Below are 27,811 nucleotides of genomic sequence, written 5' to 3'. Positions count from 1 at the left end.
TAAGGTCTCCCCTGTCTCTGCTGCTTCCTTCAGTTCTTACTTCTGCAGTTCTTACTTACTTGAGCATGAAGGTGTTGTTCTGATCTGTTCCTTTTATTTCAGGGATCAGGGAGAAGATCCCTTTGTCCACCAAATCTTTAAGTCCTTGGCCCTAATGGAGATTATTACCAAGTCCCTTCAAGAACTGAAAATAGACCCTCCACAAACCTCTTTTTCCCAGTGTTCTCTTTTGAGCAGGCTGCCAGCCTTTCACCTCACAGGGTCCAAGGAAAAAGATAAAGCCTTAAAGGTTTTGGATGTCAGAAAAGTGCTCATGTGTTACCTGGAGGTAACCAATAAATTTCATCTCTCAGCCCATCTTTTCGTTTTGACCAATCAGGTGAGACGAGGCAGACCCACATCCAAAGCTAACATCTCTAGATGGATTGGTAAAGCTATATCCTCTGCCTACATCAGTTGCAGCAACCAACTGCCTGTTGCCTTGAAGGCGCATTCGACAAGAAGAGTGGCCTCCTCTTGAGCAGAAGCTTGGGCAATTCCACCCAAAGAAATATGTAGATCATCAACCAGGTCCTCCCTACATACTTTCACCAAATTCTACAGGGTGGACTTAGCAGCACAGACTGCCACTTTTGGATCCTCAATTCTACAAGTGGGCTCCTCTATCCCACCCAAGAGTTTTGAGGACTGCTTAGTTACATCCCTATGGTTCAGCATACCATTCCTATTGCACTGGAAAAAGAGATTAGGTTCTTACCTTGATAATATCTTTTTCAGTAGATAGGAAGGTATGCTGACCCCCCCCCACCCAGTACTTATCTAATGCACCTGCTTTCTGACTCAAGCTTAATGGTCAGTTTCACAGTTAAGAATTTCCTGTCAGACTATGGGATTATGAAGAATCTCTGTATATACTTAAAAGGGAGGAATGCTTGAGCTCCATCAATGTTTAGGCTGTTATATTCTTGTTTAACTTGTATTTTTCTTGCATTCATGTTTCCTCTCAGAGACTTAGGGGCTCATAATCGAAAGAGAAAAACATCCAAAAAACGGCCTAAGTCGGCACTTGGACGATCATCAGTCAAAAACGTCCAAGTGCCAATAATAAAACCGGGTTTTGGACGTATTTAAAAATGACCTAGGCCTTCACAGTGCCACTGAACCACCATAGCTAAACAGGGCGTTTCATGAGGAGTGTCGAGGGTGGGATTTGGGCGGGACATGAGCAGGCTTAGACAGTCGTACTGCATGTATAACCAAAAGTTATACAGGACAGCATAGATGGAACTTGGACGTTGTGACTTAGACTATTTAAAACATGGTCTAAGTCACAAAAACCCACCTAAAGTCACCAAATAAGCACTTCAGACACAAACTACAGACCCCCACACACTACCCCAGTGATCACCGATCCCCCCCTCATAAAAATATTGATCACAACTTGAAAATTGTGCCTCCAGAACATCATCGCTTGGCATAGGAAAGCCTAGTCGTTCTGTACAGAGGCATCTGAAGCCATCTTGGGGGTGGGTTAGTGAACCATGGAGAGGAGATATTGAAACATGTGCACTTCCCTATACACCCCCAAAACTCTTTTGTACTGGCATATAAGTGGCTCCTGCAGCCATATGGGCTATTGGGGTGGTAGATAAGTGGGTCTAGGGGATTCTGGAGGTAGTTTGGGGGGCTCACCATGACCTATAAGGGAGCTGTAGTGAGATGATGACATGGCACCCTTTTTGTGAAGTTCACAGCAGTGACCTGTAAGATACCCCACTATATAGGTGCCATGTCTGGGTGTTCAGTTCATCACTTTGCAGACCCCTCCCCCGTCCAACAGGGCTTGTTCTAGGCATTTTTGACGGATGAAAAGTTGGACGACAATGTGGTATAAAGATGGACAATTTAGCGGCTTGGACGATCAGATCGGCACGACATATACTTAGACGATTTTTGAAATGAAAAAAAATTTGGACATATTTTTCGAAAATGTGTCCTAAGCTGTTTTTTTACTTTGGACAACTTGCGACTTAGATGAAAACGGACTTAGACTTTCCTTTCGATTATGCCCCTCCACATGTTTTACTTGCATTACTGATCATTCAGTGATTTACATTTATCTGAGCAAATCAGACACTTGGTTTCAAGGAGTTTTCTGTACAAGGTAAGAACCTAATCTCTTTATCGCATTTGCCGCACCAGGACTCAGTGGCATAGTAAGGGGGGCGGACTGCCCCAGGCACCATCTTGGTTGGGGCACAGGCACCTCTCCTCGACCCCATCACTCCTTTCTGCTGTGTGCATGCCTTTCCTTCCCACCCCCCAGTACCTTTAGCTCTTTACTGGTGCAAGCAACATCTCCAACCTGCTGCTTGCACCAGCCTCGGCTCTCCCTCTGATGTCACTTCTGGGTCATGGAACCAAGAAGTGTCATTAGAGGGAGAGCCAAGGCCAGCCCAAGCAGCAAGTTGGAGATGCTGCTTGTGCCGGGGAAGTTAAAGAAGAGGGAGGGGAAAGGGCACATACATGCAGTAAGGGGGGGGGGGTAGAGGGGAAGGAGGGTTGTGTGACGCCACCACCATGGGTGCCTCCTACTCTTGCTATGCTGCCAGGTTTGCTACCCCAGCTTTATAAAAGAGACTCATAATGATCAAAGGTACAAAATAACTATTTTCAGCTTTTAGAAAATGAAAAATGTCAGCTTTGAAAAATACATTACTTATATATTTTTGGGTCTACATAGGAGAAATATATTTGGGTTTTTCTTTTGTGTTCTGTTCGGTTTTTTTTTTAGGTTTCCATTTAATGTTTTGTTGCATATGTTTACGATTTATCATCTCTTGTTTTTAGATGATGGTCTGTTTTTCCATATGTTTACCGAGATGAGGGATTTTGTTAACATGAATGTAGAAATCTTCAGTAATCCAGTTTGCTGTCTTTTTCCAAATGGAGGTATAATGCTGATTTATCATAGATAGGGCTGGTGCATTTTGAGTTTGGTGCAGGAATGCTACAGTAAATTCCTGAGTGCTCTAAGCATACACAGGTCTGGGGCAGAAGGTATGTTCTATGCTAATTAGTTCATGTATAAGCACTGTCTGCACATTAACTGATTAGCACATGAGTTCTTACCACCTTCAAAATAGGTGCTGGTAAGTGCTCATGCGCTGAGAAAATTAGCACATGGCCTTTAGGCAGAAATAGAAAAATTGGCCATTTACCCGCAGCACTAAAAAGGGCCTTAGAGGGTGGGAAAAATTCCACATTGGGTTAGCACAGGCCACTTTTTAGCACTGAGTAAAAGGGCCCCTAAGCAAATAGCTGGTAGGTAGATGTGAAACTTTAATAACTAGGGCTACTAGCATACAGGAATAGCAGTGAAATGGAGACAGATATGACTCTCCCAAATAATGCCTTTGGCACATGATCATTTGTATGTGTGGTTAGAACATTGTGGGAGGAGTTGGAGGCTCCTTTACCTGAGTGGGAAGGACAATAGTATAAAAGGTGAGGCATAGAAGCAGGGCTTTTGGTCATCCTGATCCCTCCCCCCCTTTGGAGCCCTAATACTAAGAGACTCCTGAAAGTGCTGACAGCTTGTGGAGGGAATGCCCATGTGGGTTTACCAGAAGGGCAGACAACAGAGTGTTCTAGCTTAGCAGGAAGATAGTGTGGTCCTAGGCTAAGCTAGGATGGGACCTGGAGAGGCTCACCAAGAGAGTAATTGGAACTTTGTTCTCGCAAGGGTATCACTAGGAGAGGACAGGACAAGCACTGGGTGGGGTAACTGTGAAAGTGAAAGACCCTGCTCATAGCAGAGCCTGCCTGGAATGTTTCAGTTTGGTGTGACAGATAGAGGAGTCCTGTGCTGAGGACGAGACACAGAGCATCACACTAAAGGTACGAAAAGGAGTTGTATGAAGAGATTAGGGACAATACTGAAAAAGTTCTTGAACTGACTTTATCATAAGCAGTTTTGAAAAGTTTCAGTATTCTGAGAGAATTGTAAATAGTTTGTGAATTAAATCTGCAATTAAGTTTCAAGTAAAGTTCCAGTTATCAATTGCATCTTGGTTTCTGCTGATTCCTTGATAAAGAGTGACTGAATGTGATGATTGATCCCAGGAAAGTAATCCTTTGACCTACCGGATCACATCCAGTCCCAGCATTTTGCCCTGCTCAGAGACAATAACATTTTCTTTTTGTAAATCCTGGCAGTTGGACTCTGACCTGAACAGCTAGCTGGTGCCCGAGAATGCGTGTGGGAGAGCGAGACCAGGGTTATTATACAGCAAATAAAGTTATTTTGTCTAGCAGAAAAGTTGAATCTGGATGAAAATAAGGCGGCAGTCCTGCAAAGCTAACTTGAAACAAGAAAGGACAGAGTATGAACTATGTCAGGGGTAGGGAACTCCGGTCCTCCAGACCCGTATTCCAGTCGGGTTTTCAGGATTTCCTCAATGAATATGCATTGAAAGCAGTGCATGCAAATAGATCTCATGCATATTCATTGAGGAAATCTTGAAACCCCGACTGGAATACGGCTCTGGAGGACTGGAGTTCCCTACCCCTGAACTATGATCTCAACATAGAACGCTGCCAGCCATAAGTTCTCAAATCCACTCACGAAAACCAGACGTCTAGCTAAAGCCGTAGAATTCCCGCGAGATCTGGTCATATGACTGAGAAAATCGAAGGGCTGCTGACGTAGGCCGGAAAAGGGGACTTGGTAGTGGCCATGGAGACAGGAATGAGTCGGGAGCACACGTGAAGGGGGTGGAGTCTAATACTTACTTCCTGTTTAGTTTTAGCTTAGTGTTCCCAAAGAGATTTGTGTTTTTGCTCAGAACTTGAACTGAGGAGTGTAAGCGTCAGGTATAGTGAATAGTTAGAGTGCTTCTTTCTTTTACCGCCGGCGGAGTTCTTGGAGTTCTGCGGACTATGGCCGAAAATATGGGTTTCCAGGGGGAGTGGGGCCGCCTAGAATCTGTGTTGAGTACGTTCCGGCATTTCAGAGACCGCTATCTGCTGAACCCCAGGAAACCGGGTACGACAGAGGCATGTCTGCGGGGAGCAGTAAGTGATGGCCGAGGACAGGCTGAGAAGTGCGCCGAGAGCTCCTTACAGGAACTGCCTGTGAGTATATAGCCTGTTGACTACGTCTCCATAACCCCCGCCCCCCTTCCCGTTCATATTCAGTAAAATTTTATAAGTAAGTTTTAGAAAGCAGACATAAAATAAGTAGATAGTTATAGCTGGCAGTTGAAAAGCTGTCAGAAGATATCGCAGACAGCTATATCAGACCTAACGCAAAAGGTTGTGGTGCACCGCGAAACAAGGCCTGGAGAGGAATTTTGTTGGAGCGGTTTTGCTTTGTAGAAAAAAACGCACTCTGCTGCCTCACAGATCTAGCTCATCCCTGTTAGGAGAGTGACAGCTAAGTTTCTGCAGTGTTGTTGATTTATTTTGGACTATTTGAGACCAGGAAAAATTGTTTGGGGGGCATGTTGATCTTTTTTGTTTGACTGTCTTTTTCTGAGCAAGACGGTTTTTTTAAGGGTTTTTGTTTTTTTTTGCTCAATTTTTTCTGGCCTAACCTGGTCAATGATATGCTATACGAGCACCACTTTTGCAACCTTGAGTTGGATCTGTGCTTGTTGAGTCTTTGAGGTTAAGTTTATAATTGTGATAAATGATTGCCCCCCCCCCATTAGTAATATTTTATTACTTCTGTATTTATAAGCTAGCTGTATTTTGGTTTAGAGTGTGAATTGTTTCATTGATGCTGGTCCCTGATATAGTTTTAGAGTGGAAACATTTTTGAATACATGAAAATTGTTGGATGGCCATGCTAAAAGTTTACTTCAGTGCGGCTAATATTAATGCTGTTTAACCTGCCAGAAAAAGCGCTAACCAGATAAATAGCTCTTAGTTGGTTAAGTGCAAATTCTGCATCAAATATCTGGTTATCTCAGCTGAATATTCCCGGTTAGTGGCTAGAGGTTAACTGGTTGTATCGTATGATAACCAGCAATTTTCACTGCTGACTGGCCAAGTTTAGCAGCCAAATTAGGCCACACAAATAGCAGTCCAATATTTGGCCCTTGTAAACCCATTCAGCCAGCACTGAATATTGACTTACCGGGTTAATGGCTCCTTTTATGAAGGTGCGCTAGCAGTTTTAGCGTATGCACCTGATTAGCGCGCGCTAGTCAAAAAAACTACCGCCTGCTCAAGAGGAGGCGGTAGCGGCTAGTGCGCACTATTCTGCGCGTTAAGGCCCTAATGCGCCTTCATAAAAGGAGCCCTAAGTTTATGCTGGCCAAAATTAAACTGGATATTCAGCGCCAGTCACTAGAAATGGACTGGCACAAGGACTGCTTGTCATAGTATCATTAAGGCAATCATAATTACAAAGAAAAATATTAAGAGCCAACTTGGAGGACACGTTGTGAGAGGCAGCGTATTTATAAATCCCCCCCAAAAAGATCTATTATGGATTGAAATGCCCATATATGAGAGAGCATCTGGAGTTTGTACTACATATCAGCGCTGGTTTTGGCTGGATCTGCTAGAGATAAGTGTTGCCTTTCTGTCTGTCTGGGTAGAAGTAGTGCTGCCCGATTCAGGGAAAAAAATTTCAATTCGATTCAGCCTATTGAATCGATTTTTTTGATTTGATTTTCCTGCCCAATTGGGTGTTTTGTTTTTTTTTTTTCAAACATCCTGGTGGATTTATTTTATAGCCTCTTCACCTCCTCTGCCCTCTCCTACCCACACTGGCGCTGTGGTGTAAACAAAATAAACAAACAAAAAAGACTTTTCCTCTCTCTTTTAGGTCCTAGTTCACGCTTGCTGTCTAACACCAGCTCTGGCAGGATACACATTTCAAATCTGACATATTGTAATCACAAAACAAAAAATAAAATTATTTTTTCTACCTTTTGTTGTCTGGTCATTATTCAAATCATGTTGGTCCCAGGCTCTGGTTGTCTTCTACTTGCCTGGGTCTCCTGTCCATTTGTTATTTCCTTCTTTATCCATGCTAACCATCCATCTTCCATCTCTGTTCTCCCCTTCCATTTCCCTTCTCTCCCCTGGAGGTCTGGTATCTTTCCTTTCTTTTGTCTCCATCCCCACAGCTACAGTGATGGACCTCACCTTCCCCAGATCCACCATCTCTCCTTTTCTTAACCACCCTTTCACCCAGCATCTCTCCCTCCTTCCCCACCACCCCAGGGTTCACCATCTCTCCCATTCTCTTCCCAACTACCCTCCTATCCAGTATCTCTATCCTCCCCCCATCATCCCTTGTGTCCAACTTCTCTCCCTTTCTGTTCGTTCATTCCCTAAATCCCATTGTCCACCATCTCTCTCCCTCTCTTCTGTTTTTAGACTCATTATTTGTTCCCCTCCCATTTGGCATATGCACTTCTCTTTAAACCCCCCTTCCCTCCCTCCCTCCCTCCCTCTCTTCCTTCCTCCGTGTACTTCCACACCAGCCACCCCCCCCCCCCCCCCCGAAGGCCTGTTCCCCCTGAAGGCCTGCATGTCCCCCCTGGCCTCCCCGTCTTACCTTTACTTAATTACATATGGGGGGGAGGTGTTATTAAAAAATGATCGCCCTGGGTGTCACATACCCTGGATATACCACTCCTTGTACCAAGATGTAAAAGGAGACCAGACGAGCATATTCCTCTAGATCTGAAGACTCACCAAGATTGATCGCCCATATACAGGAATATCTCACTACACCATAGGTTCTCTTTTCGCTCCGATTATGATTCAAATATGGAACAAAAATGGAGCGCATTCGTGCGTCTGCGCCCAGGCTTTCTGCTGAATGCTAATTGGGGCAGATTAGCAACGGTGAATCTTCCTGCAGCGTAGCTAATGGTTGAAGGGAAAAGAGAGGTAGGGCTAGCAAACCCCTCCTCTTCATTACAGGGGCTCCGAAAAGTCGAAGATATCGGTGGAGCTGAAGATAGATGAGGGAAGAAAGCAGCGTATAATATGCAGTACTGTAAACGCATGCCGGTAGCTGGTCAGGGCTGCGCTCACTTCCCACAACCTCCCTCTCTAACCCCTCTTCCTTAGCTGAAAAATGCTAGCGCCTCTGACAGGTACAGGCTTGGGCTCGTTGCGGGGAGGATGGAAATAGGAAGAAGCCGGGTCTGTGCTGTCACTAGCGTGCGCATAGGAATGGGAGGTTTGTGGTCGGGGATCTCTTAAGCACTCGTGCTCACTTGGCTTCTGTAATTAAGTAAAGGGAGGTCAGGGAGGAAGCTGAAGGACACTGCTGCAGCACTTCTCGACTGACCCTCACCCCCTAAAGCAGGAGTGGCAGCGGCCGGCCAGCAAGAGGCAGCGCTGCCGCACCTGCTTTACGGGATGAGAGGTGGTCAGTCACCAAATCGGTGAATCAATTTGAATCTTAAATCGGGCAGCACTAGGTAGGAGTACAAACATTGTAACAGTTCCTTTTATTAGGTTTTGTAAAGAGTTTATGCAAAAGTGTTGCTTTGTGTGAGGGATCAGGCAGTATTTATGGACAGTTTAGCAAGGTAGGGGAAGGAGGAGTGAGCATAAATGATTATGAAATAAAGGTGCAGGATGTGGACTTGAAATGATATCTAAATCATAAGAGGTCCTATGATCTGAGTTCCTAGTATGTTATGATATGCTCACCTTCTGTGATAAGTGAATTCTATGTATAACTGGAAAGTGAAAGGTGTTCAAGAGTTTGATTTTAAATTGTCGAGGAACCAATATTGATCAGCAGGTTTCAGCAATTATAAGGAAGGAGTTAAAAAACTTAGCCATAAAATAAAAATTTTTGAACATCTTGTTACCCACTGTTCTTTTAAGCAAGCAGACTTTCTCAGTCTGGATCTGGGCGAGTGTATGCTGTCCTTAGTGGCATTCTGAGTCATTGTGCAGTGCTGGAGTTGGCCTCGCTTCAGCCTCCTGGTCATGGCGCAGAACAAAAAGGCAGATTGCTTCTTCAGTCATAAGAGCTGAGCCAGGAAGCAAGGGTCTCGACACTCTAGTTCAGACGTGGCCTCAGGAGTCCTTCTGTGTTTTTCCTCCCTGGCCCATGATAGGCTGAGTCATTTGGTGGATCATGGCCCATCCGGGTAGAGTCATTCTGGTGACCCCATTGGCCTCACAGACCATGGTATGCAGATCGGGTTTGTCTGCATTGGGCTCATGGTCTGCGGTTCCGCGAACATCTGGATATTCATACGTAAGGTCCAGTCTGCAAGGAGGATCTGAATTGCTTTGCTCTCGCGGCATGGCTATTGAGTGTGCAAAGGATATTCTGATGTAGTCCTTGTTACTCTGCTTAAGTCTAAGAAGTCAACTACGGTGTCTGCATACACTAAGGCGTGGAAGATTTTCCAACATTGGTGTGACCAGGAGAAGGTGGAGCCATATACCACTCCAATTTCGGTGGTTCTCGTCTTCCTCCAAGCAGGCCTGGATAAAGGCCTTACTGTGGCGTCCCTTCAGGTCGATGTTGCTGGACTCTCTTGTTTCAGAGCCCAGGATCATTCTTCTTCGCTTGTGTCTCATCCTGAGAATTCTGTATATATGTTCATGTGCATGCAAGGGTCTTTCCTGAGCTTCTTTGATGCCTTTGTTAGCTGTTTCAATTTGAGTTTAAAATGTTGAAGAGAACAGTTGTGTTTGGGACTTTTTCCCTTTGATGTCTCTAGTTCACATTGTCTGTGGGAGCTCTCGGTGCTTGGGTACTAACTGTAGGTGGTGCTATAGATCCTAGTGAAGTACAGAAGAATCGCAGAAAAAAAATCCAGAGTGGATTCCTTCTGTATATGGCATAGGGCCATTGAGATACAACCCACTTGTCTAGAATGTCTCATCTATCTACTGGAAAAGATATTATCAAGGTAAGAACATAATCTCCTTATGTAAGTCTATGTTATAATTTTGGTCTTTCACATTGGTCTATAAAGCTAAGTATTTCAGATGTGTTTTTCAATAGAGTAGTTCCAAGGTTGCACCACACCTTATGCTAGGGATGATGTTACTGAATTATCCATATTCTCTGCTTCCATCTCAAGAAAAGGAAATTAGCAAATGAGAACAAATTTCTTATCATTGCTTTTAATCTGAGACTTGTTTCTTCTTTTCAGCAACTCTTTTATTATTACATTTTATCACATATTGCTAAAACAGCTTTCTTCTCTAATGTTTTAGGTTGACATGCAGTTGTACATCATGTCATTTCTTTCACCCCGAGATATCTGCCAGTTAGGAAGAACTAGTCATTACTGGCATGAACTAGTGCGAGATCCAGTACTTTGGAGATATTTTCTCTTGCGGGATTTGCCTACTTGGACATCTGTGGATTGGAACTCACTGCCCAGAGCTGAGCTCCTGAAAACTTCAATTTCAGAGCTGGCTGATGGAACACCTAATGACTACATGGCAGAGTATGTATTGTGTTTTTCTTCCACAATTCATACTGTTTTCTGCATTCATTTGAACTGACATGTATTTACAGGTTCCCTTCTAGATTTTGAAAGAGAGAATAACCAAGTCATCTGTTGATGGTCAGATTAACATAGAATTTTGTAAAAATTTTTAATTTAGGGCTCCTTTTACAAAGGTGCGCTAGCGTTTTTAACGCATGCACCGGATTAACGTGCTCTAGCTGAAAATCTACCACCTGCTCAAAAGGAAGTGGTAGTGGCTAGCGCGCGGGGCAATTTAGCGCGTGCTATTCAGCGTGTTAAGGCCCTAGCGTGGCTTTGTAAAAGGAGCCCTTAATGTCACAGTTCTAAAGTACACAGACCAAATTAAAGGAAGACGGTCTTTTGTGAAAGGGAAATAATTGAAGGTAATAAAGCAGTTTCTTAATATTATAATTGAGGGATTCTTCCTTAATTAAACATGGCAGTTAATGCCGCCAGATTCAAATGTTGAATAAAAATTGTACAATAACAAAAATATTCAATATAGTGCTTTAGCTGGCCTGGATATTTGTCTTTACAGTAAGTGATAAGGTACCACCAATATTTGACCTGATCTCCCAACTATATTTGTTAAACATATGTTTGAGGTAGACAAGCTTGCAAAAAAGTTAAAAAATTTGTTTTTTAACATGTCTATCTCCAAAATGGAAAAAAAAATATTTGCTGACAAATATAAAGCAGTCACTTTTTAAGTTAATTTGTTTTTGTTTTTGAGGATTTTAACAAATTACAAAGTTCTATGCATATCCAATTTAATAGAGTTCTAAATGACAGCACAGTATCAATATGAACAGTGCTTTCAAGCATCTTGATAGCTTTTAAAGCACAGTCCCATTTATTTTATAACTTGTGTCACCAGATAGTCCTCCAGATCCTCGACTAGATCCCAGATTCAGTCAATCTTGCAAACACTGGGCTTGATTCTTCATCAGGAATTCAGGAATGGACATACATCTTTCATCAGCACAGCCTAAGGATGGGTTTACTGGGGGTTAGGCAAGGCACCAGCTTTCTTTCGCCCCGAGGTTAACCCATCTAAGTCCTCACGGGTACCAGGGTGTCATAATCTCCTTATACTAAGACAAGGTGAGAAAAAAACAAAATGAGAGCGTCCAGTTAATCATCTATTCACTCAATGAACATAACATAAGAACATAAGCAGTGCCTCTGCCGGGTCAGACCACAGGTCCATCACGCCCAGCAGTCCGCCCCCGCGGCGGCCCAACAGGTCATGGCCTGCCTTAATCACCAGAAGGGGCCCCCTTTGCACCCTAGGTATGTCATCGAAGTCCTATCTTCCCATCAAAGTCCTAACCCTCAGGCCTTGCACCTGCACGACCTGGTGAGCTGTCTATACTTATGCAACACCCCAGCACCTCCCTCAGTACCCCTCTATCCCCTTTTCCCTCAGGAATCCGTCCAATCCCTGTTTGAATCCCTGTACTGTACTCTGCCGGATCACTTCTTCCGGGAGTGCATTCCATGTGTCCACGACCCTTTGGGAGAAGAAAAACTTCCTTGCATTTGATTTGAACCTATCCCCCTTCAGTTTCTCTGAGTGCCCCCTCGTACCTGTCGTCCCTTTTAGTCTGAAGAACCTGTCCCTGTCCACCCTCTCTATTCCCCTAAGTATTTTGAAGGTCTCTATCATATCCCCCCTGAGCCTCCTCTTTTCCAGAGAGAAGAGCCCCAGTTTATCCAGCCTCTCGGCATATGGGCAGTTTTCTAGTCCTCTTACCAGTTTCGTTGCCCTCCTTTGTACTCTCTCAAGAATTGCCATGTCCTTCTTGAGGTGCGGCGACCAATATTGAACGCAGTATTCCAGATGTGGGCGCACCATCGCTCGATACAGTGGCATGATGACTTCCTGCGTCCTGGCTGTTATGCCCCTCTTGATGATGCCCAGCATCCTGTTGGCTTTCTTCGAGGCTGCTGCACACTGTGCGGATGGTTTCATGGATGGATCCACTAGCACACCCAAGTCTCTCTCTCAAGTCCGGTGTCTCCCAGCAATCCCCCCCCCATTTTATACTCGAACAACGGGTTCTTTTTCCCTATGTGCATGACCTTGCATTTATATACGTTAAAGCGCATTTGCCATTTGTTTGCCCAGTCCTCCAGCTTATCGAGGTCCCTTTGCAGTTCCTCACACTCCTCCCTGGTCCTAACTCTGGCGCAGAGTTTGGTATCGTCTGCAAATTTTATAACCTCACACTTAGCCTCCGTTTCCAGGTCATTGATAAATATGTTGAAGAGTAGCGGCCCCAGCACCGATCCCTGCGGCACACCGCTCGTGACTCCCCGCCATTCAGAATATTGGCCTTTTACTCCGACCCTCTGTAGTCTACCTGATAGCCAGTGCTTGATCCATCTATGTACATCCCCGCCCACCCCGTGGTTCCACAGCTTCCTAAGCAGCCTTTCATGTGGCACCTTGTCAAAGGCCTTTTGAAAATCGAGGTAAATGATGTCTATGGGTTCCCCTTTGTCCACCTGACTGCTTATTCCCTCAAAGAAGTACAGAAGGTTTGTCAGGCATGACTTTCCCTTACAGAATCCGTGCTGGCTTGTCCGCAGTAGGCCATTTTTCTCGATGTGCTCGCAAATGCTATCCTTGATTATTGCTTCCACCATCTTCCCTATAACTGAAGTCAGGCTCACCGGCCTGTAGTTCCCGGGGTCACCTCTCGATCCCTTCTTAAAGATAGGTGTGACATTCGCCAGTTTCCAGTCCTCTGGTACCTCTCCAGTTGTCAAGGATAGGTTGCAAACATGCTGGATTGCGCCCGCTATTTCCTGTCTTAGTTCCTTTAGAATCCTTGGGTGGATCCCGTCCGGTCCTGGAGATTTGCTGCTTTTCAACCTGTCAATCTGTTTGAGGACATCCTCCCGACTTACCTCTATATGCCCCAATTTTTCGGCCTGCTCCCCACTCATGAGATCCTCTGAGTCCGGTATATTGGACGTGTCCTCGCTCGTGAAGACCGACGAGAAGAACGTGTTCAACCTCTCAGCTACCTCTTTCTCCTCCTTAATCACTCCCTTCCTATCCCCATCATCCAGTGGCCCCACCTCCTCTCTCACTGGTTGCTTCCCCTTTACATAACTGAAGAATGCCTTGAAGTTTTTCGCCTCCCTGGCCAGCCCCTGCTCGTATTCCCCTTTTGCTTTTCTAACCTCTCGGTGGCATTCCTTTTGGCATTTCTTGTGCTCCTGGTGATTTTCTTTCGTTGGGTCCCTCTTCCATTTCCGGAAGGACACTTTCTTGTCACTGATTGCCCTCTTTACTTCAGGTGTCATCCAAACCGGGTCTTTTGGCCGCTTGTTCTTGCGGCCTTTCCTGAAACTGGGGATGTACAGTTTTTGCGCTTCCTGCAGTGTGTCCCTGAGAAGGGTCCAAGCGCTCCCTGCAGTCTCCATCTTAATGCCGTTCCTGAGTTTCCTCCCCACCATTTTCCTCATAGCAACATAGTTCCCTTTCCTGAAGTTGAGCGCAGTTGATGCGGTCCTCCCCACTATGGGTGACCCCCTTTCTAATGTGAATCTGATCACGTTGTGATCACTGTTGCCTAGTGTTCCTCCCACTTCTACCCCTCTTGCAGGCCCCCCTAATCCGTTTAGGATGAGGTCAAGAGTAGCACCCCCTCGCGTCGGTTCCTTGACTAGTTGCTCCATGAAGCAGTCCCTCACAGCTTCCACGAATCCTGTTTCCCTCGTGGAGTTGGAGTGACCTGTACTCCAGTCTATCCCCAGGTAGTTGAAGTCCCCCATCACTGTTACACTTCCAGTCCTGCATTCCTGTCTCAGTTCTGCTTCCAAGTCGTGTCCTATTGTTTCTGACGCACCAGGTGGGCAATAATACAGCCCCAGTTTTATGTCTGCACTCTTCTTTCCCGGCAATTTGACCCATAGCGATTCCAGCTCCTCTGCCTTTGTTGCCGTATCGATCCCAATCGAGTAGATATAGTCCTTTATATACAGCGCTATGCCTCCCCCCTTCTTGTAGGTCCTGTCCCTCCTGTAGAGCTTGTACCCTGGCAGCGCCACTTCCCATTGATTTTCCTCTGTCCACCAGGTTTCTGTAATTCCTATTATATCCAGGTCCTCCCCCTTGGCCATGACTTCCAGTTCATCCATCTTAGCCATGAGGCTTCGTGCATTTGCGTATAAGCACTGTAAGTCCCGGTGTTTGTCCTCCATCTCTGCCTTTACCTGGGCCGCCTTCCCTTGAGTCTCGGGCCGTTTTCCCGCTCCTGGTGCCTCTGCTGTGCCCTCCGCCTTTACCCTCGCAACTCCCTTCCTCCCCATGTCCCCTCCACCCCACCTCCCCGCTTTTCCCCGGGGAGTACCAGCCCCCTCCCGTGCTATCGTCCCCTGGGCCTTGGTTTGTTCCCCCTTGCCTTGTGGCTCCACCTTATTGCCTACTGTTTGCAACCTGGTGCCATCTCGCCCTCCTGAATCCCCTGTTTTCCCCTTCCCCTTAGGCTTCTCCCAGCAAGTTGTTACCTGGTGTTTCCCTCGCTGTCTGATCACGAGTTCCATCGGTCCCCCGTCCTCCTCCCTGCAGTCAGCCCTTTCAGCATCTTTTATGGATACTGCTGTCCGAAGCGTCATCAGGTCAGCTGTCGGCTTTCCCCCTCTCCGTAGTTTAAAGCTCTCTCGATCTCCTTCTTAACGTTGGCTGCTAGTATTCTTGTTCCCGCCGTGCTCAGGTGCAGGCCATCCCGCCTGTAGAGCTTGCTCTTTCCCCAGAAGGATGACCAGTTCCTCACAAAGTGGAAGCCCTCCTCCTTGCACCACCTCCTCAGCCACGCATTCACCTCCTGGAGCTCGGCCTGCCTCCTTGCATCTGCCCTCGGGACCGGCAGGATCTCCGAGAATGCTATCCTCTGTGTCCTCCGTTTCATCTTCCTTCCCAGGACCCTGAACTGGTCTGTTAGCGCAGGCATGCTGAAGTTCTCCGGCTCACATCATTTGTTCCGACGTGGACAATTACTGCTGTCTCCTCCGTTTCGGCTCCGTCCAGATTCCTCTCGATTCTGTCGGCAATGTCCTTTGTCCTGGCCCCTGGGAGACATGTCACCAGCCGGTCCTCTCGACCTCCGGCAACGTGACTGTCCACCTCCCTCAGGATCGAGTCTCCCACAACAATTGCAGCCTTTCCCTTCCTCAAGAGCCTCCTCTGCCTTAGGTCCGTGTCCATGGTGAATCTCGGCGTTCCTCCCTCGGGGTCCTTGGCCTCCTCCGCCCTCCTGGCCTCTCCACTGGCCTCCTCCGCCCTCCTGGCCTCTCCACTAGGTCCATCCTCCGGTGGGTCCTGGCTCTCGTCTGATGACACCTGTCTGAGCTGCTGCTGGTTCTGCTCCTCGACCCTCCTGTAGCTCTCCTCGATTAATCTCTCAAGGTCCCTCACCTGAGCTTCAGTGAAGCTGTTTCTGTCTGGATCCTCAGATGCCTCGCATGGCTCCTCTGAAGCGTGCTCCCCATCCTTTAGGTGATGGGGAATATGTTCTCCATATTTTCCAACATTCTGTCAAGGTCCATTCATCAGTTAAGTATGCAAATCAGTTCCTATGCAAATTTAGCTCAAACTCACTCTGAATCATACAGGGACTTAATCAGTCCAAAGAATTGTCAATTTCACAAAACCACTCAAGGCAATTCCCAGGCTAGCCAGGATTCACCCTCTCACTTGGGCACAGAGTATAAGGGAGAAACTCACCACCCACATAGATCGCTCACAGGGTTCTCCTCCCCCATAACTAGCTCCCCCTTCCTCTAGGCTGATATCCAGGTTACTGGCCTATTTCCATATCCCCGTCCTGGTCTTGCACTTCTGCTACTTCCATAGGTGTATTGTTCTCCTCCTTTTGTGACTCATAGACCATTTCATCCACATCTTGGGCATTTCTTCCTCACATACTCTTTCCCTCCTTAAGGGCTTATATCTAATCTAATCTTCCATTTGTGAGTCGCACATACCTATACAGGCTCAAGGTGACAGATCAAAGAGGAAGGGAAAGTAGTGGGGGAAGGGGGCAAGGAGAAGCTAGAGGAGTGAACATAGAAGTAGGGGGAGCTATACAGCAACTAAGACAGTTAATTGTCAGAGGTGAGTCTTCAGATTTTTTATTAATGTGGTGTAGTTTGTCTCTTTCCTGATATATTCAGGTAAGTCATTCCATGTTTTTACACCCAGGTAAGCTAACATAGAGTGGAAAATTCGCTTTTAGTGAAGATATTTTGTGGATGGCAGGTTTAGTTGGATTCTGTTAAGGATTCTTTTTGATGTCGACCAAACAGTAGAGAATAAATGGATGAGAGGGGCTGCTGAGTTTCCGTATAGAATCTGGTATAGGATACATGGCAATTTGAAAATTATTCGGGATGATATTGGGAGCCAATGTAGTTGCCTGATGAAGGTTGTGATTGAATCAGATTTCTTTAATTTGTAGATTAGTCTAACGGCTGTGTTCTGGATTAGTTGCAGTTTGTGGATAAGAGTACTGTTGAAGCCAGGATAGGCGGAGTTGCAATAGTCTAACTGAGGCAGGACCATCATCTGGACGATCAGAGCAAAGTGGTGTGGGTGGAAGTATGATCTTGTGAGTTGCAGTTGACGCATAGTGTAGATCAGTGGTCTCAAACTCAAACCCTTTGCAGGGCCTCATTTTGGATTTGTAGGTACTTGAAGGGCCTCAGAAAAAAATTGTTAATGTCTTATTAAAGAAATGACAAATTTGCATGAGGTAAAACTATAGTTTAGAAATCTTTCCTTTTGGCTGTCTTAATAATAATATTGTCATTTATAGCTAAAGAGACGCATGGTCAAGAAACTGTTTTATTTTACTTTTGTGATTATGATAAACATACCAAGGGCCTCAAAATAGTACCTGGTGGGCCGTATGTGGCTCCCGGGCCACGAATTTGAGATCACTGGTGTAGATGGTCTTTTTCCAAAGGCTAGATAGTTGTGGTTCCATTGTGAAAGTGTCGTCTAAGATGCAGCCTAGTACTCCGGTGGATTTTTCCATTATGAGAGTGATGCCTGATGAAAGAGTGAGGTTAGATATGACATTCTGTTGTGTGGTGCGGAAACCAATGGCTTTGGTCTTAGTGGCATTCAGTTTCAACTTGTTTGTTGCCCAGGTTAGAATTTTATCTATATTGTTTGAGATTTTTTTCAGCAATATTAGGATGGTTATTGGTTATGGGGATGAGGAGGAGGATGTCGTCGGCATAAGATAGAACAGTTTCATCTTCCATTTTGATGTGTCCTAGCAAGCTCATAAATAAATTGAATAGGATTGGGGATAATGGGGTGCCTTGTGGGACGCCACAGAATGCTTTTCAAGGGTTAGAGTATGATTCTTGCCTTTTGATCAAGTATTCGTGATTTTGTAGGAAGTCGGCAAACCAATTCAGTACAGTCCCTGTTATTCCGATTTTTGAAAGTTTGGTTAGGAGTAATTGGTAGTCCACTGAGTTGAAGGCTGCGGAAATATCAAATTGGAGTAATATTGCTTGATGACATAAGCTTAGCAACTGTTTGATTTTAGTGATTAGAGTGATGAGGAGAAGCTTGGTGCTGTGCTTTTTTCGGAAGCCATATTGGTATGTGTGAAGGCAGGAGTGTTGCTCTATGTATGAGGCTAGCTGCTTGCTGACATGGAACTCGAGGATTTTAGTGAGGATCGGAATGCCCGCAATCGGTCTGTAGTAAGATGCTATGGAGAGGTCTGTTTGGGCTGTTTTCGGTATAGGGGTTAAGGCTATTTTGCCCATTTCTTTGGGTAGAAGCCCTTGATTCAGGGAACTATTTAATAGGTTGGTGAACCAGTTAATGATATGATGCGGAGCTGCTGAAAGAAGGTAGGGGGCTGCTTTGTAAGGAGCTTTGATATTAGTTTATTGGTTTCGGGGATGGAAAGGTTAGTGAATGAAGACCAGATCTGGTCTGCTTTTATGGGTTCAGTGTATTCCATATAGTTATGTTGGGAAGTATTTGTTGTGGCTGTCTTAGCAACTTCTGATTGGATCAACTTGACCTTTTTGAGGAAGAAATCTGCTAGTTCTTGGGCTGAGATTTTATTAGAGAAGGTTGCAATTATTGGTTTGGTTTGGGGGGATGTCAGTTGTCGTACTAGGCAAAATAGTTTTTTGCTGGCGGTTTTGTTGCCTCCTATTTTACTGGCGTAATCGTTTATTTGTTTCGGATATATTGTCCTTATATTTATTTATGGCTGCTCTCCATTGTGTTCTATGTTCTGGTATCTTGTTTTTCCTCTCTAGACGTCTGCATAGTTGTTTGTCTAGTCTTACGACGTTCTTGTGTGCGAGGTTGTGCTTGCTTTCGAGCTTGCAGGTGATGTATTCTAGGTCAGGTTGGGAGCTTCAGTCTGTCTGGGAAGATGAAGAATGTTGTGACCCTGTGGGCAGAGGTGTGGGAGTTCAGGGCTTTCGAGGTCTTTCAGCCATGTTTCTGCAAGGGGTGTCGAGGAGGGGGAGCTCATCTCCCACGCTTTTCCCTTCTGTCTCCCCTGCACCGCTGGGCTGGGCTAGCTTCCAGCAACAATGGAGCTGCCCTGAAGAGTGTAGAAAATCAAAGGAGAAGTGATGCCCCTATCACTACACTTTAAACTCACTGCCCTGAAGAGTGTAGAAAATCCAGGAGAAGCAATGTACCCACTACCACACTTTAAACCCACTGCCAGTAGAATAAAACTGTACAGAGGCCAGCCCCAAGAACCACCCACAGGGCCCAAGAGTTGGCAGGAAACAGAGTCGCTTGGAAAGCATGTTCTCCCCTGGATGGAAGGCTCACTTTGAGCACCGTGGTGTCCTCTGCGGCGGCTCTTCAGATGCCTCCATGTCTCGAGCACTCTCCCCCACTTGGCTCCTGCTTGTGGCTCTCACCCCACTTTCTCACGGCATCCTCCGAGCCTCTCTCGCTCTCTCCTCCTGCACGCGCGCGTCTTCTTCAGTCACTCCCTCAGGCTGTCTAACCCAGCTTCCTATTTATTCCTCTGGCTCTTGTATCTCCATAGGTTCAGCTTTTTCATACACTTCCAGCTCTGCCTTTCTTCTCTTGGGTTCTTCCTTTGACCTTCCCTTTATTCCCTGGGGTTCCTTTAGACCAGGAGTGTCCAACCTTTTGGCTTCCCTGGGCCGCATTGGCCGAAAAAAATGTTTCTAGGGCCGCGCAAACGTTGCAACAAGACAGACAGAGGAGGGAGCCGGCAAGATGGTAAACACCCGGGGCCAGCAGAGGAAAACACTGCATCGCCCTCGACCGGGGCCACACAAAATATTTCGCAGGGCCGCAGGTTGGACACCCTGCTTTAGACAGTTACACCTGAGTTGGGGTAATATTTACCCAGAGCTTAGTAGCATCCAGGTGCTCCTCTGAAGGAGGTGTTTAGGATGGCGGCTCAGGGAATCGTAAGACCCTGGGAGGTCTTTCATTGAGGGATTAGATTTAAATCTCCCCTACCTAGCCAGGATTCTGCCACCCAAATCACACTTGTCACCTACATTTATGCACCAGTTACACCATAAGTTATAGAATACACTTCTCCCTCCTTATCCACGGGGGTTAGGGGCAGAGCCAGCCCGCAATATTAAAAAACCATGAATAATATTCGGGCCGGTTCTGACCCACACCCCGGCATCCCTGCGTTATAGCCAAGCAGGAAAGGTAATGGATACATTTTAGATCCCCCTCCAATTTTGCACCCTGTGTGGCCACATTGCCCACATATTGCGTGCTACAGCCTCGAGAGACTACGGGAGCTCAAGGCAGCCATTTGCTATGAGCGATCTGCATGGAGCAGGAGCATAGGAAGATTGCTCATGCCCCGGAAGCCCGCTAGACCACCAGGTAAGGTTCCGGGGGCTGTAAGAGGGCTTAAAAATAGCCCCAAAAAATTAAAATTGTTTAAAAAAAAAAATCGCGAATAACCGAATCCGCGGATGCTGAAACCGTGGATTCGGAGGGGGAAGTGTATTAGCACTTAAGCATATTACTAAGTGGTGTTCTATAAATTTAGAATGGCTCCTGGTTAGCTCATAAATGCAAGGGGCCATGCACAGGGGGTGGCAAATAAGTGTGAAGCACAGGCATGTCCAATATTTACATGTGTAACTTATGGCATACTCTTAAGTTACACCCTAAAGTGTCACATTTAGGTGTGTCATATTTAGGTGTATGCATTTACACCTACTATTGACGAGTCTAGGTAAGTTGCAGCTATACTCTTTTGAAGAACGCAGAGAGAGGGGAGACATGATAGAGACGTTCAAATATGTTACTGGCCGTATTGAGATGGAAGAAGACATCTTTTTCCTTACAGGACCTACGGCAACAAGAGGGCATCCATTAAAAATCAAGGGTGGGAGATTCCATGGAGACATTAGGAAGTATTTCTTCACTGAAAGGGTGGTTGATCATTGGAATGATCTTCCACTTCAGGTAATTGAGGCCAGCAGCGTGCTCGATTTTAAGAAAAAATGGGATAAATATGTGGGTTCACTTTGAGGAAGTGCTTAGAGGGGAGGGTTCGTTGATTGGGCAGACTTGTTAGGCTGATGGCCCTTTTCTGCTGTCATATTCTATGTTTCTATGAGATGTAATGATATAAGTGTGTGTGCCTAAATGTAGATGTATTTCTGCCAGCTTTAGTATTCTATGAAAACACATCCATAACTGTTTTTATAGGACAAGTGCTTAGGTACTAGTGGAGCTCCTGGTAATTGGAGGAGCTAGACAGACATGATACAGGAGTTCCAAGCTGACCCTCCATTTTTTTTCCACCCTTGGAAACGTTAGAGTTCCAATCAGGTACTTGAGTGCTGAGCCTTATCACAGACAACTTAGTGATTGAGGCAGTGAGTTGTTGGGAGGATCTGAGGGAGTGAAATGCTGGTAAAGATTTTGAAGGCAGCTTGGAAGAAAGGTATAAGTACAGATTATAAGATGGCAACAGAGCCAGTAGAGAGTGTCAGCGCTGCTAATAGGGGATTTGGGACAAGAAGTCTCAAATTGTATCCATGGCTTTAGAAGACAAACTAAATAAAATACATTTTGTGCTAAAGAAAATCCACAAAAAGTTCAGCTTGCAAGCATGGCAACTAGGTAAAGCAGAATCTGGGTTTTCTGTTTAGGAGGACATTATGGCCCATGTTGAGGAACAATTGGAGCAACGCATAGCAGAAAATACCTGCTGGCCACACAAATTGAAGGTCAAGAGAATAGAAGTAAACACAGCAATCTTAGAATAATTATCCTTACTTGAACTGGTAAAGGACTCGGAGCTTTAGGACATAATAAAGCAATGGCTGCCATCACAGTTGGGTCTAATTGGCAAACAGGCCGTTGTCACAGGTGCATCATGTAGGACCCCTCTGAGGGAATGAGTGATCCGGCTGCACCCGGTTATTACAGGAATTCTTAACTGAGCAGTAAAAGAAAAATTTCTATGTGCATTTTGTAGGAAAGATTTCCTGGGGTATAATGGAGTAAGGTTCCTTCTATTTCTTGACTATTCTGAGCAGGTGGCCCTCAGCAGAAAAAAAAATGGTGCCACTATGTGTTGATATTTGAAGGTTTGACCCAATTCACAATTAACTTTTTCATTTCAAGTTTCCTCGATAATCAAAGCCAGTTTTTGTCAAACTTTGTAAATTGAAATTAGTATGAAGGTATCTGGATTTCAATTCATTAAACAGTCCTTTTCATGCATTCATTTGCTCTCACCTAGACTAATAGTATTGTAATATAATTTATTCTGGAATCACTAACCCCCCCCTCTTTTACTAAGGTGCGCTAATTGATTTAGCACACGCTAAACGCTTACGCGTCCATAGACTAACATGCAAGCGTTAGCGCTGAATTGATTAGCGCACGTGTTAGCGTTTAGCGCAGGTGAAATTGATTAGCGCACCTTAGTAAAAGAGGGCCTAAGGCCGAATTCAACATTTACAGACTGTACAAAATACCGCAGCCAGGCTCCTATTGTCATGCTCACTGATATTACCATATTTCTCCATTATTGGTCAAACTCCATTGGCTACCTATTGAATATTGCATTAAGTTTAAAATTCTGACTGTAGTTTTTAAAGCAATCTGCTTTAGTATCTCCGATTTATTTTGCTTCTCTTACCATTCCATATACTCTGACGTATTCTCTCCATTTTTTAAAAGATCATAGACTAGGCCTCCCCAGCCCTAAAAAAGCATATTGTGGAGTCCACATGGAAGAAAACCTTTTACTTTATAGCACTGTTCTTTTAGAATTCCCTTCCTGCATACCTAAGAAGTGAATCATCTTTATCCCAGGACAAGCAGGCATGATATTCTCACATGTGGGTGACGTCATCTACGGAGCCCCGCGCGGACAGCTTTTCAAGCAAACTTGATTGAAGTTTCAAGTTTGCACACTGCACCACGCATGTGCCAGCCTTCCTGCCCACTAGAGGGCGCATCCCCACCTCTTGGTCCTCAGTTCAATTTCATCCGCGGAGCCAGAAGCCCTGTGGATAATTGTGCTCTGTAAAAATTGCCTTCTGTCGCCGCGGCTGTATTGGTTTCGACGCGGTCGCTGCGTTTATTATTTTTCTCTTTCGTTGTTCTTTCATTTTCTAAAAAAAAAAAAAAAAAGTTTATTTTTTCTCCGTCGCTCCGGGGGCTCCCGGTAGCCAAGGCCGAGGGACCTCGTCTGTTCCCGGCCGTTTGCTGGGCCCATGTCCCGGCCTGTAACGGGATTCAAAAAGTGCAGTCGGTGTGACCGACTCTTATCCATCACTGACCCTCACCGGTCCTGTTTGCGCTGCTTGGGCCCTCAGCACCCGACTGAATCCTGTGCCCGGTGTGCCACCTTTCAGAAGAGGGCTCTTAAGCGATGCAGGGCCCGCATGGCGGAACTTTTCGATGTCGATTCCCCGGCCGGGAAGGCCTCGAGTTCGGCCTCGGCTTCGCCCCCGGCCTTGACCTCGGCCTCGGGCCCCGCGGCTTCGCCTCGACCTTCGGCCCCGCCGAAGCAGGTTGCCTCGTCCAAGCCGACCTCGGGTAAGTCTCCACTTCCCTCCTCAGCTCCAGGTTCCACTAAGAAGCCATCCTCGGGCTCCTCGTCGGCGGGAGGGTCGGCCTCCGCCCAGCCCAAGGTGTCAAAATCGATTGCCCCGAGGGAATACTCGAGACCGAGGTCGCCCTCTGCGGAGCATCGACAGGTGTTACCACCTGGGATGATGATCCCGGCCTTCCAGGACTTACTCCGGGCTTTGATCGCCTCGGAGTTGTCCGGGGCCATTGAGCACCTGCAGCAGGCTTCGACCTCGACTGCTTCGGTCTCGGCTGCCCCGCAGTTGGCGACCTCGGCCTCGGGTACTGGGGCTTCGGCCCCCGAGGTTCGTACAGCCTCACCCTCGGCTTTGCCCTCGGACCCGACCTCGGTGGGACTACCTGAGCGGAGCATGCGGCCCCGGGATAAGATGCGCCGGGTGCGGAGACTCTCGTCCTCTTCTTCTTCGAGGTCCTCGAGAGGCTCCTCGCCTTCGGGCAGGCCTCGGACGAGGCGCCGTCCGAGGAAGGCGAAGCGATCTCGCGCCTCGCCTCGGAGATGCGCTCGTTCGTCGCCGCTCGGGGGCGAGACCTTACAGGTCTCGGAGCTCCGGCTGGACAACCCCAGCCTTTTCCGCTCCTCGGTCGGGGAAGGTTCCCGTGCCTCCTCGCCGAGGCGGAAGGGACGGACCTCGTTTCCTCGTACTCCGGGGGGTTCCCCCGAGGCTCCTCTCAGGCGTACTCGGTCTCCGACCCCTTCGAGGTCCCGAGAGCGTGCCTCATGGGGATCGGGGTCCGGTAGAGAGCCGAGGTATTCCCACGAAGCCTCCCCCTTCGGCTCGGCGGGGAAATTGCGGTCTCCTTCTCCACCTGCCAGACCTTCGTCTTTCTCCCGGTTTGTGCAGGATATGGCGGGGGCTTTGGGAGTGGACTTGTTGGCGGGTTCCCACTTTACCAAAGAATTTTTGGAGGAGCAGGATCTTCCGGCTCCCCCTCGGGAATCCCCTCGCCTTCCGTTGAATAAGGTGCTTCATCAGACCTTACTGAGAAATCTGGAGACCCCTCTTACAGTCGCGGTGGTGCCATCCAAGATGGAGTCCAAATACCGGACCCTTCCTCCTAAGGGGTTCGAGAAGGCGCAACTCTCCCACCAATCACTCTTGGTGGAGTCGGCGCTTAAGAAGTCCCAACCTGCCAGGGTGCCTGCAGCGGTCCCGCCGGGGAGGGAGGGACGGACCCTCGACAAATTTGGTCGTCGCCTCTATGCTAACTCTCAGATGGCGACCAGGGTCTTAAATTATGCTTTTTCCTATTCGTCCTTCTTGCGTACCATGGTGAAGGACCTTCCATCTTTTAGGGAAGTCATGCCTGATTCCCACAGGGAGAAGTTCGCCGCTTTCATGTCACAGCTGTCGCAATTGCTCTTGTACCTCTTCCACGACGCCTTTGAGCTCGCCTCGAGGGTGTCGGCCTGTGCGGTGGCTATGCGCCGGCTGGCGTGGCTCCGCACCCTCGAGATGGACTCCAACCTGCAGGAGCGGTTGGCGAACTTGCCCTGTGTGGGGTCTGAGCTGTTCGACGACTCCCTGGAGGCGGCGACCAAGCGGCTCTCAGAGCAGGAGCGTTCTCTGGCCTCCCTGGTCCGCCCCAAGCCGAAGGCCCCGCCGCAAAAACCTTTTCGTCAGACCCCGAGGAGATATCCGCAAAAATCTACGCCGGCCTTCTCGAGACCTCCGCCCCGGCGTCCACCCCAACAGGATAGGGGAGGTCAGTCTAAACCCCCAGCGCAGGGAGCATCCAAGCCCACGCCGTCTTTTTGACGGGATCTGCGGTTGGGGGCGGGTCCCCTCCGCGATATCGCCGAACCCCCTCTCCATCGGGGGTCGACTCCGGTCCTTTTCCGGGGCTTGGACCGAGATTACATCCGACGCATGGGTGCTTCGGACCGTCTCCGAGGGCTATTCACTAAACTTCTTGTCACAGCCTCCGGACAGGCCGCCCAGCGCTTGCCCGTCCAATCGAAGCCAGTTGCCCCTTCTCCTGGTCGAGGCCAGGGCCTTGTTGAACCTCCGAGCAGTGGAGCCGGTCCCTCCAGACCAACGAGGTCGGGGGTTTTACTCCCGTTACTTTTTAGTCCCGAAAAAGACCGGGGATTTGCGCCCCATTTTGGACCTCCGGAAGCTCAACAAGTTCCTGGTCCGGGAGAAGTTCCGTATGCTATCGCTTCCGGTTTTGTACCCCCTGTTGGAGGCAGGGGATTGGATGTGCTCCCTGGACTTGAAGGAAGCATATACCCATGTTCCGGTGCACCCCGCTTTCCGCAAGTTCTTACGGTTCCAGGTGGGAGAGTTGCACCTTCAGTATCGGGTCCTTCCCTTTGGTCTGGCGTCGTCCCCTCGGGTGTTCACCAAGTGTATGGTGGTAGTCGCGGCAGCCTTGCGCTCTCGGGGGCTGCAGGTCTTTCCCTACCTGGACGATTGGCTGATCAAGGCCCCGACCAGGGAGGAAGTTATCTTAGCGACCCAACAGACTATCACCTTCCTTCAACGCCTAGGGTTCGAAGTGAACTTTCCCAAGTCTCAGTTATGCCCGGCTCAGTCTCTACAGTTCATCGGCGCCGTGCTGGACACGGTTCGCCTCCGCTCTTTCCTCCCCCCTCCTCGGAGGGAGGCCTTGCTTCGGTTAGCTCGCCAAGTGTTGCAGCTATCCGTGTTGTCGGCCCAGCGTATGATGATCCTTCTGGGCCACATGGCATCGACGGTCCACGTCACTTCCTTCGCTCGCTTGCATCTGAGGCTTCCTCAGTGGACTCTGGCCTCTCAGTGGCGACAGGATCGCGACCCAGTCTCTTGTCCGATCGCAGTGACTCCTTCTTTGAGACACTCGCTCCGTTGGTGGACCGACTCTTCCAATCTTTCCGGAGGTTTGCTGTTTCTCGTCCCTCCATGCTGCAAGGTCCTGACCACGGACTCCTCGGAGTACGCGTGGGGTGCACATCTCGACGGTCTGCGAACGCAGGGCCTTTGGTCGGCCGAGGACCGTCGTTGTCACATCAATGTGTTGGAGCTTCGTGCCATTTTTCTGGCTGCACGTGCTTTCTGCCACCTACTGCACGATCAAGTAGTGCTCGTGCGGACGGACAACCAGGTGGCAATGTATTATGTAAACAAACAAGGGGGGACGGGCTCTTGGCCTCTATGCCAGGAGGCTCTGCGCCTTTGGGAATGGGCTGTCTCCCAGAACATATTCCTGCGGGCGGTTTACATCCAGGGAGAGAAGAACTGTCTGGCAGACAAACTCAGTCGTCTTCTCCAGCCGCACGAGTGGTCGCTGAACGCCCGGGTTCTACGCGAGGTCTTCGACCGCTGGGGGACCCCTCAGGTGGATCTGTTTGCCTCCCCGGAGACTCACAAACTACCCCTCTACTGTTCCCGGATGTATTCCCGGGACCGTCTCGAGGCCGATGCCTGCCTTCTCGATTGGGGGGGGAGGTTCCTGTATGCGTTCCCTCCTTTTCCTCTGATCTTGAGAACGCTGGTACATCTCAAATCGACCAGAGCCACTATGATTCTCATTGCGCCTCGTTGGCCAAGACAGCACTGGTTCTCCCTGCTTCTTCAACTCAGTGTCAGGGAGCCTCTGCTTCTGCCTGTCTTTCCCTCTCTGCTGTCTCAGAGTCGGGGTTCGCTGTTACATCCCAATCTGCAGTCTTTACATCTGACCGCTTGGTTCCTTTCCCCTTGACTTCGATTCCTGTTTCTCAGTCGGTGAGGGAGATTTTGGAAGCCTCGCGCAAGGTCTCGACTCGGCTCTGTTATTCCCAGATATGGACCAGATTTTCATCCTGGTGTTCCTCGAACCATCTGGACCCGAGTTCAGTGCCCGTGTCTTCGGTGCTGGACTATTTGTTGCATCTATCTCAGTCTGGACTGAAGACGACTTCCATTCGGGTGCATCTCAGTGCCATTGCGGCGTTCCATCGGCATCTAGAGGGTCGATCTCTCTCTCTTTCTTCATCCTCTGGTGACTCGTTTCATGAGGGGTCTCGGGAATGTCCATCCTCCTCTGAAACCTCCTCCTGTAGTGTGGGATCTTAATGTGGTCTTGGCTCAGCTGATGAAGCCTCCTTTTGAGCCTCTTGATAAATCTCATCTTAAGTTTCTCACTTGGAAAGTGATCTTTTTGATTGCGCTCACATCCGCTCGTCGGATTAGTGAGCTGCAGGCTTTGGTTGTGGATCCACCTTTTACTGTGT

General features: G+C 47.7%; 1 protein-coding gene across 9 annotated transcripts in view; it reads left to right on the top strand.

The window, feature by feature from the left end:
• Positions 1-27,811, top strand: part of FBXO4 (F-box protein 4) — a 93,624-nt gene that overhangs the window by 16,939 nt on the left and 48,874 nt on the right. For 6 of the 9 annotated variants that reach the window (XM_033932182.1, XM_033932173.1, XM_033932186.1 and 3 more), the window contains one exon: positions 10,222-10,457. In XM_033932182.1, coding sequence (XP_033788073.1) covers positions 10,222-10,457 — 236 coding nt within the window. Of the gene's footprint in view, positions 1-3,556; positions 3,901-4,588; positions 5,137-10,221; positions 10,458-27,811 lie in introns of those variants that run through there. The other 3 variants (XM_033932195.1, XM_033932224.1, XM_033932152.1) reach the window with 3 other exon arrangements.

The sequence above is a fragment of the Geotrypetes seraphini genome, chromosome 1 (assembly GCF_902459505.1).
Source record: "Geotrypetes seraphini chromosome 1, aGeoSer1.1, whole genome shotgun sequence".
Lineage (NCBI taxonomy): Eukaryota > Metazoa > Chordata > Amphibia > Gymnophiona > Dermophiidae > Geotrypetes > Geotrypetes seraphini.
This window is presented reverse-complemented; position numbering and strand designations above follow the sequence as displayed.